Source organism: Theobroma cacao, chromosome 7 (genome assembly GCF_053813885.1).
Source record: "Theobroma cacao isolate CCN51 chromosome 7, ASM5381388v1, whole genome shotgun sequence".
In the NCBI taxonomy this organism is placed as follows: Eukaryota; Viridiplantae; Streptophyta; class Magnoliopsida; order Malvales; family Malvaceae; genus Theobroma; species Theobroma cacao.
Window position 1 is genome coordinate 18,670,989 of NC_142645.1, and position 14,127 is coordinate 18,685,115.

General features: G+C 33.3%; 1 protein-coding gene across 1 annotated transcript; it reads left to right on the forward strand.

Annotated features, from left to right (window-relative positions):
• Positions 1-2,639: 2,639 nt before the first annotated feature.
• Positions 2,640-5,083, forward strand: LOC108662866 (desmethyl-deoxy-podophyllotoxin synthase-like). The gene is made up of 2 exons (XM_018124601.2): positions 2,640-4,121; positions 4,273-5,083. Exons 1-2 carry the CDS (start codon positions 3,225-3,227, stop codon positions 4,882-4,884), a joined length of 1,509 nt encoding a protein of 502 aa, XP_017980090.1. The 5' UTR covers positions 2,640-3,224; the 3' UTR covers positions 4,885-5,083.
• The last annotated feature ends 9,044 nt before the right edge of the window (positions 5,084-14,127 follow it).

Sequence of the window (14,127 nt, forward strand, 5' to 3'; positions counted from 1 at the left end):
CTGTATGTTGGTTTGATTAACCACGTCATTTAGGGTTGACCAACAATAACCTTATTTTGAGAACGATTTATATATATATACATATACTGGGTTTTCACGATCTAATTTCAAAGGAATTCTTATTAGAGATTATGAGTTGAGATCTTAAAGAAAGAGAGGCTTGCTTGGGTCTGGTGGGCTATGCCTATTGGGCCCATGCGCTGATCATGGCTCGAGGTTTAAGTTGTGACATAGGTAGAGGTGCTTCCTCTTGTTCATCGTACGGTAGGTTTACCAGCACACCCCATGATAGTATCCATGCTAGAGTCACTCCATTGATAGTGAAGGTCTTTTGTATGTGTATATGGTTATTTAAATATAATTCATGAGATTTGCTGTAAACACTGTATGTTTGGTTCAAGTGATAATGTCGCCATAGGTTGGCAGTTGGTAATATTATTTTGTGAATGATATATATTCAGTTGCCATGATTTATTATTGAGAAGTGATTATTTTTGAAAACTATGAATTAAGAACTTTAGAGATAAATGAGGGACAAATGGCTTAATGGACAAGCTTGCATAGAAAGACTTGCTTGGGCCTAGTGGGCCGCGCCTATTAGGTGCATGCGCCGGTCATGGCCCAGGATTTGGGGTGTGACACATAATTAAATACTACCTAACTATCAAATGATTTCTTATGGATTTTCTCACCTGTCGACACAAAATAGTGGCGAAAGTTATGGAGGAAGGATAACAATCCTTATTTTTTCTCTTATTTTCATCCTTTTTTTTCTTATTTTTTGTATTTTCATTTCTTTGTAAAACTTGAGTTGATTGGCTATCATTTATGCCTGTAATGATTTATGCTTAATCAAGAACGTTATAGCTTAATTATTCATGATATGTTTGGAAATTTGTTATTAGCTAGAGCATTGGATGTGCTTATGTGCTTAATCTTTGGTCTTGATATTTTACCAACTTTAAACAAATATTATTCATGGATTCTAAACTTATGTTTCGATTTTATAGGCATGCTCAATCAAGTTTAGTTATCAAAATTAAGTTAAGAGGTGATCGTTTTCTTATATTTCAAATACATGCATATATATATACTTGGACGGATCCATATTCATGAGAGTGGTGTCATGTTAAAAAAAAAAATTATTTGTTATATTATTTTGTAGAATTTTATATATTTAATAATACTATGAACCCACTAATTTTTTTGCAATTTTGTAAAACGTGTGGGTCAAAAGGTAGATTTTGTTAAAAACGTTTATATATTAATAATATTTAAATATTCTTCTTGAAAATAATATTTAAATATTATCAATAAGTATATTTATCAAAAAATAATTTATATATTAATATTTAAATTCTACATGGAAAGATAAAAAAAATTTCCTTCTATAATTTAAGATTTTATTAAAAAACTAAAAACCTAAACTAGTCACCTTTCTTAAAAATTCAAGGTTTACTATTAAGACTTACGGTGACTTTCCTTTTCTCGGTCCTTGGTTGTGTTTTTTCACTCTTTCAAAACAACTCAACTAGGTTTTAATTGTAAGTAATTTTCAATCCAAGTTAAGTTTTTAAATATTTAATGTCTAAATAGTTTTTGATTAATTTGATAGTTAGGATTTATAATTATAAAGCACAAGCTACGCAATCAAATGAGTGACGAATGGAAAATGATTGCTTAGTGATAGATATTGAAAAAGATGTATTTGATAGTATGTCTACTGATACTATCATGCAACGTTTTCAAAATATGAAAAATCGTCGTGAACAATTATAATTGTTTTAGATATTTTTACTTTGAAGTATTAAATAAATGTATTGAATTTATATTTTTTTAATTTGACATTAAAACTTCTACTTTATGAATTGTAACATATTTATTTTTTTAATTATTACTTTAATTATGACACCACTAAAAAAATTTCTGGACCTGTCCCTATATATATATATAATTGAATCACAACTCATTAGAGATAAAGATCACATCTTCGAAGATTTCGTTCTCATGATCACTCCATGTCTCGACCATTGTCTTCTTCTTTTGCTTCCGTGGGTTTTGTTTCTTTCTCATGAACTTGTTGAATCTTATGAGCATGGACACTGCTTCGTCTCCTCATGATTTCCACCTACAACCAAACTTTCATGATTCATCTTCTTAAATGGAATCTTTTCATGATTCATCTCATAGGTTAAAAGAGAACTCAGTACATTTATCTAACTGTAATATACGAAGACTCTGAACTCTTTGTATGATGGTCACGTTGGCCTCCCATGACTTGGACAAGCTATTTAATATCTTTTTCACTTGCTCAATTTTGGAGTAAGATTACCAAACAAATTGTTCAAAAATCAAAAGGTTATGAATTCATTGAGTAATGAACGAGTTGAACAAGGAACACTGAGTTAACAAAAACCAAAAACACGTGAGAGATGAGAGGAATTGCAGGGAGCCTTGCAAAGTCACGGCTCACGTTTTATTAAACAAATATTATTTTTCTAATTACAAGAGAGAGAAAGACAAAAAACACGTGAGAGATGAGAGGGATTGCAGAAGCTACACAAAGTCACAGGTCACTTTTCATTAAGCAAATATAATATTTCTAATTACAAGAGACAGAAAACCATAAAATACTAAGTGATGGGATTTGTAATTGACCACTTTTTAAGACATCAGTGCCTAGTACTTAGTGGCCTTTAAAGTCATGAGCCAAACTACCCCGATAAAAATATTGTACTAACTGCAAAGTTGAATAAAAAACTGACACTACAATATTAAAAAATAGCTAATGATAGAGACTTTAATCAATCACGTGGCTGAAGCATGTGAATCCTTCTTCTCCACGCTGCAACAGCTGTCGGGCACGACTAACACCAGGATTTTATTCTTCTGGTCTACAAGTCGAGCCATGGGCAAATCTTAAGATATATGAAATAAAACTTACTTTTTTCCATTACGCTTCTTGCTAATTCCAGTAAAGCAAAGCGCGAAAGGTCATTTGGTTGGGACATATAACATGCAAATATCAATAACAGCAGTGTTCTGCTGTTGACAAGATATATGAAATGAGACCACTAATAGCAAATTAAATACTTTTGGCACTGCATTGTCCCCATAGTTTCACCCCAGATCTCACCCTTCCAACCAAAATTTCCAAGTAAGAGAGGAGATTCATAATCAATAAAGGAAATTTCCCCTCCATTGAATTCTTTCCCATTGCTTGCATGGAAAACCAACTCCCCTTTTTCTTATTCCTTCTTACCTTTTTCTTCGTCACATTCAGCGCTTTGAGGACATGGATGAATACCAAATTTAGTGGCCTTCCATCAATGCTACCACCAGGTCCTCCAAAATTACCGCTGATAGGAAACTTGCACCTTCTTATTGGGACTCAACCTCATCGTTGCCTTGCCCGATTGGCTCAGCAGTATGGTCCAGTGATGTTTCTGCAACTTGGGGAAGTGTCAACAGTTGTGATTTCTTCACCAGAAGCTGCTAAACAAGTGATGAAAACCCACGACTCTGTTTTCTCTGAGAGGCCTTATCTCTATGCCGCACAGTTCGTAACTTACAACTTTAGAGATATTGTATTTGCCCGTGGAGATTACATGAGACAAATACGCAAAATTTGTGTGCTGGAGCTGTTAAGTAAGAAACGAGTTCAGTCATTTAGACCAATCAGGGAAGAAGAGATATCTAATTTAGTAAGAACCATCTCATCGAAAGCAGGATCGCCCATTAACCTTAAGAACTTGTTGTACTCTTCAGCACTCAGCATACTCTCCAGAGCAGCCTTTGGTGGGAAATGTAAGCACCAGGATGCATTCAAGAAACTTCTCCCGGACGTTGTAGCCTTGTTCGGAGGTCTCACTGTTGTTGATGTCTATCCTTCCGTTAAGTTGCTCCATCTGATCAATGCCATGAGGCCTAAAAATAAAAAACTGCATAACAAGGTAGATAAGATTCTTGAAAGCGTCATTCAGGAACATAGAGCTACAAAATTAACAACAATGACCGGAGAAAGTGAAGTAGACGATCTCGTCCAAGTCCTTCTGGATATTCAGGATCATGGGGACCTTGAAGTTCCCTTGTCAACAAGCAGCATCAAAGCTATTATTCTGGTTAGTGAATTCAAAGTCTGTTCCTTTATAGTCAATTGCTTCGTTTTGTCTCTCTTCTATATTTTGGCTATGTGCGATCATAATGTTGACACACACAAAATCAGCTTTTTGAGCATGCTTAATAGAAACATAATAATCCGAGCTATTTCAGGATATGTTCGTTGCTGGGGGTGAAACCTCATCTACAGTAGTAGAATGGGCAATGTCAGAATTATTAAGAAACCCTGAAGTATTGAAAAGGGCACAAGAAGAGGTGAGGCATGTCTTTGCTGGTAGAAGAGATGTTGATGAATTAGGCATTCATGAGTTGAAGTACCTCAGACTAGTTATCAAAGAGACACTAAGATTGCACCCTCCAGCTCCTTTGCTAATTCCAAGAGAATGCCAAGTGAACTGTGAGGTTAACGGATGTGTCATACCTGCCAAATCTAGGGTCATAATTAATGCATGGGCAATAGGACAAAATCAAAATTACTGGACTGAAGCTGAGAAGTTTTATCCTGAGAGATTTTGCGATAGTTCAATTACCTATAAAGGAACAGACTTTGAATTTATTCCATTCGGTGCTGGACGGAGGATGTGCCCTGGTATGTCGTATGGTATTGCGAGTGTAGAGCTTTCACTTGCAAATCTGCTCTACCATTTTGATTGGAAGCTTCCCAATGGAAAGAAGCCTGAAGATTTAGACATGACTGAGCTCTTCGGTGCTTCATTGCAAAGAAAAGAAGATCTGTGCTTAGTTCCCATTCCACATCATCTGTGACTCCAAATTAATAATTTCTACATACTTAAGCAAAAATGATAACTATGATGTTCCTTTCACGTTTGAGACAAAACTTCACATGTATTTCAGTTTAACAACTCTCATTTAGTATCTTTCTTATTTTAATAAAGTATAACTATTAATAAGAAAGCTTTCTTTCATAAAGTTTACTTTTAATTACTTGTTTTACTTCAATGATGTAGTCCAACTGTTTGTTCTCTAGGTGCTTCTGTTTTCAATCCGAATTTGCACACTATTGCATTTAAATGTGGTGCATGTACATGGTATGTTTCAATTTAAAAGATATATCCTATCTCTATATCTCTAATGTTTCTATAAATACTAAACAGGCATACTAGTTTTTTTTCACACAACTAAGATTGAACTTGAGATGTTTTGTAAGTTAGAAAACCCATAACACTTTCTCTCATTCTCAACACTTTCTCATATTCTCTTTATTCCCGAGGCACCATCAAGATTAAAGGGTTTTGAAACGTGTAATTTGTCACGTGCTAGCTTTGGTTGTTGAAGTTATTTTCAAAGAGTAAAAGAAACGTGTCCAACCAGTAGTTTGACTAATCTTGAGTTGTTGAGAAATAAATGGAGTAGTTGCAGATTTTTTTGAGATAATTTCATTATTTCTTGTTAGAAATTAGGAGAAGTTAGTTAGAGTCAATCTTATAAATTGTTAATGCATTCTAGCAATAAGAGCATCCCTTTTTTATTCAATTACTAGTACTTTAAGGTTCTTTGGCTCCCTTGAAACAGCCACCTATTTACTTTGTTAAAAATAGGTAGATGTAAGAAGCTATATTCAGTACTTGCTCCTTTTCATCCGGTTTCTCGTCCAGCTTCAAGGTTTATTACTTCTGCACGCAACACTTTGGTATCAAAGATGGTATGGAGGAGCAACAAATGAGCAGTATCGACAAAGAGGTTTCCTCTCTTGCTGCAAGAAGAGATGTTTGCTGCCATGAATGCAAGGTTTGATAAGCTTCAGTCCATCCAGAATCAGGAAGCAGTAAAGAGTTCTTTCAACCAGAGTAGAATTAACAATGGTCGATTTGATAGAGAACGATCTATAGGTACCAACTGCTTACCCAAATTTGTGAAGCTCGAATTTCCACGTTATAATGGCATAAATGATCCTACCAAATGGATTTGCAAAGCTGAGCAATTATTTGAATATCACCAAACTTTAGATGAGGAAAACGTGTCATTGGCCTTTTTCAACTTGGATGGAGATGCTCAACTATGGTATCAATTGCTGAAGGAAGAGACTCTTTTTTATAACTTGGGAAAACTTCAAACAAAGTCCACAAAATAAGTATGGTCCTATCCAATTTTCGGATTTTTTGGTGACCTTAATAAGTTTCAGAAAATTGGGTCAGTGAAAGACTATCAAACCCAGTCTAAGAGACTATTGATTTGTGCAAAAAGGTTGACTCAAGCTCCACAAGTCAATTGTTTCATGAGCGGCTCAAAGGAAAACATCCAAGTTGATGTACAAGCTTGTCGACCAAACTCTTTGTCAGCAGCAATTAGCCTAGAAAAACTGTATGAAGCTCGAAACCAGTCTAGACACCATACACAATTGGACACACACAAGATGGGGGTAACCCAAGCTACAAAGCCAAAGTCAAACTCCATGCTCTTCAAGAGGCTCAGTCCAGAACAGCTAAAAGATAGGTGAGATAAAGATCTTTGCTTCAATTGTAATAAAAAATTTGGCCTTGGACATCAATGCAACAAACTTTTTCTGATTAAAGGGAGCTGGTCTGATGATGATGATGCTAATATGGAACTGGAGGATGAGGATGAAATACCAAAAGTTTCTATCCATGCTATAAGTGAGATCCAAGGCCCTCAAACCTAATCTTTGGTAAATTTTGAGTAAACACACTTGTCAGCTCCATTATGTTTAAAATCATAAGATAATATGGATGAGTCAAACTTTTCATGTCATTGTTTAGGAGCTTGCTTTAGCCTATAAAGTGATTTAACCAATTCACAAACTTTTTTCTCATGTCCAGGAAGTATAAAACTTTCCGGTTGTTCCATGTATACTTCCTCCTTTAAATCACTACTTAAAAAGGTTGTTTTAACATCCATTTGATGTATATGTAACTTATAGATCGAAGCTAGTGCTATAAGTGTTCTAACAGATGTTATTCTAGCTACTGGAGCATATGTATCAAAATAGTCTATGCCTTCTTTTTGTTTGAAACCTTTGGCAACTAATCCTGTTGTAAAGGTTTGTACAAAACCATCGATATTATGTTTTATTCTAAACACCCATTTACATCCAACTAATTTAGAACCTGAAGGTAAATCAACTAAGACTCATGCATTATTAGATATTATTGAGTCCATTTCATCATTTACAGCTTATTTTCAAAAAGTTGCATCTCTTGAAGACATTGCTTCACTAAAAGTTTTTAGGTCTTAATCTACACTTAGTAGAAGTGGTGTTTTATTTATTATTTTGGTTCTATCTCCTTCAACTAGAAAAATAAATTGAATATGGAGAAACATAATCAGAATGTAAATGTTTCTCTTTTCTTAATCTTTGACTTCTTCTTGGCTCAATAGATTGATTAATTTCTTTTCTTTTTTCAAAAATTATTGGAGCCATTTCAACTTGTTTTTCTTTTCCAAAATTAATAGAATTGTAAACAAATTTATTTTCAAAGAAATTGACATGTATAGATTCAACTATAACATTAGAATTTAAATCAAGTAATCTATATGCTTTTGAATTTTGTGTATAACCAATAAACATACTTTGAATGCCTCTAGGTCCAAATTTCGTTTTAAGAGGATTCATGACTTTATAATAAGCTATACAACCCCACACTTTAAAATAATTCAAATTTGGTATTTTGCCATTATTCCATAATTCATATGGTGTCATAAGCAATTTCTTTAAAGGAACTCTATTACTTAAATGACATGCTGTCAAAAGCGCTTTTGCCCAAATATTAAAATGAGCCTTTGCATTTAACAACATATTAGTTACCATATCTACTAATGTTCTATTTTTCCTTTCGGCTAATCCATTATGTTGGGGGTGCATAAGAAGCTGTTCTTTAATGAATTATTCCATTCTCTTTACAAAATAGAGAAAACAAATCTGGAAGATATTCTCCTCCTTTATCACTTTGAAGAATTTTAATCTTCTTTTTTTATTGATTTTCAACAATAGTTTTAAATTCCTTGAATTTGTCAAATGCTTTATCTTTTGTTTTCATTAAAAAAACATGAGTGAAGTGAGAATAATCATCAATGAACGTTATAAAATACCTTTTCCCTCACCTTGTTAGTGAACCATTTAGTTCACAAATATCAGAATGTATAAGTTCTAATAATTCTGATTTTCTTTCAACTTTTAGAAAAGGTTTCTTAATCATTTTTGCCTTAACACAAATTTTATATTTTTTAAAACTATCTATTTGACATGAAATATAATCATGTTTTGACATAAATTTCAAAGATTGAAAATTTAAATGACTTAGCCTAGCATGCCATAAATCAGAAGAATGCTCAATAGTATACATAAAAGAATAATTCATTTCATTGACATTGAGTTTGAACATTCCGTCACAAGAATATCCTTTTCCAACAAATATAGCATTTTTCGATACTGCAACCTTATCAGATTGTAATACAATCTTAAAATCATTCTTACACAATAAATGTGCAGATACAAGATTTTTTTCTAATTTTAGGAACATGGAATATGTTAAGTAAGGTTAATTTCTGCCTTGAGGTAAATTTTAACTCAATCGTTCCTTTGCCAAGCACCTTAACAAGATTATAGCTCCCCATTAGAATTTCTTCTGGTCTCTTCAGTTCTTCATAACTCTTGAATTATCTTTTGTCATTGCAAACATGAATAGCAATAGCGGAATCTAACCACCATTTTGAATGTTTTTGTCAAACACTATTCTATAAAATAATTACGACGTCATTTACATGTTCAATAGAATGTTTGAATATTTAAGAATTTTGAGAAATCATTAAAAAGACGATATTGCCCCCAATGGTACCATTAAGTCGATTAAGCCTTGAACTAATTCAAATAGGAATTTTAAGGTGAAATTAGGAGTTTCGCAGTTCAGGGATGACTCAAAATGGTAATTCGGAGTTCGAGAATCAATTTGGAGTTAAACCGAAATTTTCACTATCTAAGGGCAAAATGGTCATTTGCCACTTGGGGGCAAAATGGAAATTTTTAGAAAAGATTTTTTTTGGCCCCATTTAACTTATTGGAGTATGATTTGAGTATTGGAGTATAATTTGAGGGTTTGGCAGTGAAAAAGTTTAATTTCGGTGATTTTTGGAGTGTAAGGGCAAAATCGTAATTATTCCACCCGTAGACAAAATTTGAGATTTTTAGAGAATTTAGATCACATTTGACAAATTGGAGAATGGTATGAGTATAATGGATGAAAAATATGTCTATGGGCAATTTTTCAGTTTTTGGGGCAAAAATGTAATTTTTGACTTTTATTGGGGTAAAAGTGTAAATGTCAAAAATTACTCCACCAAGACTTTGGATAGGTCTGAGAATTTTATCGAAGCCATGGATATGTGGGACAAGTGTATGGTGAAAATTTGGAAACAAATGGATGGCTAGAATTTAAGGAATTAATAAAACAAAAAATAAAATAAAATAATATTATATTATTTTAGCCTTTAAAAAGGTCAAAATTTCCAGAATTCTCATCTTCTTCAAGCCGTCCAAACCAGGAGAGAAAAGGGGGAAAAGAAATAAGAACCCTAGCAGAAAAATTTAGGAAAAATCAAGAGAAATCAAGAAATCAAGCATTAAAAAGGTAAATTTCATTGATTTTCCTTGTGATTTTCACTACCCATGCTTTTTTTTCTCATTTCCATGCAAAATTAGAAAGTGGGTATAGACACCCATGCTGGCCAAACCTCCAGGGATGAGTTTTGAGCTTGAGTTTTGGTTGATTTTAATTGAATTAAGTGACTTTAGTTAGGTTATATTGAAATATAACAAAAATAATCTAGAGAAATAATTTTCTCCCATTGAAACCCATTATGCCGAATTTTCTAGGGGAATATTGGCTGCTGATCTTGATGTTTATTTGAGGAATTATGATGAATAATGATGAATTATGAGCCTAGAAAAATAATGGGAATTTTCGTAGCAAAAATACGAATTTTTACCCACTAGGGGTATTTTCATAATTTGCTACCGAGACTGATAATTTGCACCACACTGAGGGACATTAAGTCAATTTGGGTGCAATTGAGGTATAGAAACTGAGAAAAATTAATTTGGAGCTTAAACGGACGCGTATATCGATTTTTCGAGTAAAAGACCGAAATAGGCTAACATCACGTTTAGGCAAAATTTAGACATTTTGCACTTCATATCATGCATTAGTAGTATAAATTAGTTTATTTTGTTTTAATACCAAAGTAGAAACCTCTTAATTGTGCAATTTGTCAAGGTGGCCAATCCTTTAGCAAGGGCAAAAAAATTGCACCCGAGGAGTAATAGTTGGAGTACCCGAATTTAGTTTTCGGAAACTGTGAGTAAACTTATTATCGTCTTAATTATCTAGAGAAGTTTTATACAATTGTGTGATTTTATAGAAAATGAGTTTAAATGGTAAATTGCTATGTTTTAAGAGAAATTGTGATTTTATAAATTTTCTGGAAAATTGAATACTTGTTTTGAAAATAGAGTAATTGGAGACTGCCTGCTTGTGTTGTAAATTTATGGTTTTAAATTGAATGGCTTATGACAATAAATGAGCATGAATGGCTACACTGATTTTGGTGTTAGAATTACTTGTACTATGTATTCAGCCTTAAGAGGCTAGGTTGCGATAAATTGCCATGTCATGCAGAAAAAGATTTTATAAATCAGGTGGTAGATAAAATAATCCATAGTCACTGCAGTGGTGGGGGATTCCGTGGACCAGCCTATTAGAGGGGCACGGTAAACTCCATTATATTCTCACATCGATCGTAGAGGCGCGTAGGGTATCTCCTGAGGTGAGCTTTTCGAGTGCACTTCACGTGGACCGCCGCGTGAGAGTGAGACTCAGCCAACGCCAAGGAACGGCTGTGATGTTCAATGAAAAATGTGTTTTATGCGAAATATGAATTTTTAGCAACCTTGGCGGTCTCAGTGGGATACCTTGACGAAGGTACCCACGAGAATGATTTTGGCAGGAGCCAAGTTTTGTTAGATATATAAACCATGTTGATTAATTGAGTAAACTGAATATTCATGCTATGAAACATATATCGAAAAAGAATATTTTAATTCGTCTCCATTTACTCGCCTTTAGATAGTTTAAATGGTGTCTGTTTACTCACTGAGATTTTATAATCTCACCACCCTCAATTCCCCACATTTCAGGCTCGGGATAGCCGATTGCATCAAGGACTTCAGTTAGCCTTGCATCGACAAAATTGTAGGTTCACAGACTCGCATCTTATTGGTTAGTTGGGGACCCACGTGTCATTGTAAAAGTAATTTTATACTTTAGTTATTTGATTTAAAGTATGTATGAACATATTTAGCTTTTACACCATGTTTTTTGGCGAGTTTCGATATATTTGAAGAAAAATGATGAAAATACCCCTGTGAGCCAGAAAATAATATTATATTTGGAAACGACTTATGATTTTCTTGAAAAGCGAGATTTAATAACTATCGCTCACCGGGGAGATGCGGAAGATGATACGAGAGCCTTGCGAGGTTTCGATTGGCATTCGGGGTGAAAAATGTCTGTTAAGGCTTCGTGGCGGTTGTCACAGGCCCGATAGGGAGTTCCGAGTGGTGATAGTTTTGTTGTAGTAGCTATATTTACTTCGGTAACCATTCCAATATGTATTTCAGTCACCATTGCAAGAAGCTCCTTGACATCACATTCAACGAGGGTTACCTTGTTTCCATAACTAGAAGCAGCAATCTTGTTTTCTAAATTTCCATAATTTTTGAACTTGTACTTTTTGTTAAAATGTCCTTTCTTTCCACAATGATAACACATTTATCACTTTTATATTTCTTGGATTTCTAGAAGTCTATTTTATGGATTTTATTTCTTTTTAATTTTTTAGAACCTTTTTCTTTTTCACTAATGAGATTTATATTTGATTCGAGAATGAGTGCATCTTTAGCATGATTTTCTACCTCAATATGCAAACGAGCTTGAAATTCTTCAATAGTAAAACTTTTAGGAGAGTGCAAATTTTCTTTTTATATCCATTCCAAGAAGGTGGAAGTTTGGACAGAATTGCTCCCACTTGAAGTGAGTTAGGAATTTTGATTTCCAATTCATTTAATTTAGAGGCAAGAATTCTAACTCATGTACTTGATCTGTAATTGCTTTGGTATCCGTCATGGTAAACTCAAAGCATCTCAATGTAAGAAATTTATTTATACCTTGTTTCTTTTTTTTATACGTTTCCTTAAGTGCGATCCAAATTTCCTTTGCTGAAGTTTTATGTCTATAGAGATCATACAATTGATCAGTGAGAGAATTGAAAATGTATCCATGGTATATATGTTGGTATATGCCCTTGAGCCAATTGGATTGGTCAAGAGATATATATATATATATTATCATTTAATGCATATTTAATCGTATAATTATATGTGATAGAAGTTTTCCTTCATGTTAGTGCAATAATAAGGAGTTATTAAGTACTAATTGGATGAAACCCATGGAACATAAAGACCTTGCAAGAGAATTGTAAAGTTGTTGCAATTATGAGATCACTATGCATCAAAGCCATGTTCCTAAAATTGTTCTTAATCATTGTATTGTTAAGACAGGGCATTGACAATGCTCAAAGACTAGTACATGTTAAGCCTCCTTACTTGGGAAGTAAGCAATCAATCTCATATATTGAAATATATGGGATACTTGAGGATAACGTGTAGGTGCTTGTTAAAAAACAAGTTCACTAAACATGACCGCTATGAGAACTCCATTTGGTATTTCACTCAAGTGTCTATGGAAAATATTCTCATGTGATAGTCATGCAATTAGTCCTTGGACTGAGACACCAGGTCATCTTGTATGGGGAATGACATACTTTGATTTTACCCCTACGGGTTTGGAAGAAACCAGATGCCTAAACAGGGTGCTTTTGTGTATGCCATGAAGCATGCAAAAGGTGAATGAGTGGTCAAGAGAGGATTTATCACCCCAAGTGATATGAGGGGATGTATCTCACTTGTTCTCAATTCTTGATTAACTTGTATAAAGTCTTTGGCCAAATCATGATCAATTTGAGGAAAGTTAGTTTTCTAAATTCATAAAGTTAGTCATGAATTATGAGAACTAATATGGAATGTTATAAGTAGACACTGAGCCATGCTCAATGACATGTCCGGGATATTTGATGAAAGGACCGTATTGCACTAATAGGCTTATCACTGAAGGGTTTTGCCAAATTCTTTAATTGACTCTCTAACATTTGGGTGGTCATGATGTATTACTAGATGCCGCTCATGATCTATAAATATAAATTAATTATCAAATTGATATTTGATTATGATTTATATTTATTGCCAACATGTTAGAAACCTAATGGTTTACACACATTAAGTGACATGATTGAGATTAAATAAGGATAATTAATTAAGTTGGACTTAATTGAAATAGACCAAAATAAAATGAAAAAATAATTAAGTTTTCAGAGACTTAATTAAATTAAAATACAACTGTTGTATTTAGGGTTACAAATTAATTTGGCTATATAAATATATTATATTAGCAAACTAGAACTAGAAGCCTCAAAAAAAAAAAAAAAAACACTTCGTAGCTGTTTCATAAAATAAGAAAAGAAAAATAGTTTTCTTTGTGTGACGAAAATAAGATTCATCAAGAATTTTTAGTCTTTTTGTTTTAGAAACAATGCTTGCTAGCACAAGTAAAAATCCTACATTTAAGAAGGTCTTATTCAGTCACTATGTGGATTACTGTTAGAGGCCAAACACTTGGGTGGCTAAAGATTTGACAAATCCTAAAGGTGAAGAAGCAAGGAATTAGATTTAATTGGCTCTTGATTATGATATCTAGAGCAAGGTATGTAACTCTTAAACTTATGAGTGTTCATTGTTAATTTAAAAGTTACATGAAAAATACAAACATTGATCTTGTAGAAATTGACTGTTTCTTTGATTAAATTTTATTTTATTTTTTCGATGCGTTACTATTTTAATTATTGATTATTTTTATGTTTGAG

Bases quoted from the DNA above. Each gene is read 5' to 3' on its own strand.
- LOC108662866 (XM_018124601.2), top strand. From the start codon at position 3,225: ATGGAAAACCAACTCCCCTTTTTCTTATTCCTTCTTACCTTTTTCTTC. The intron at 4,122-4,272 runs GTTAGTGAATTC...GAGCTATTTCAG, and splicing joins GCATCAAAGCTATTATTCTG to GATATGTTCGTTGCTGGGGG.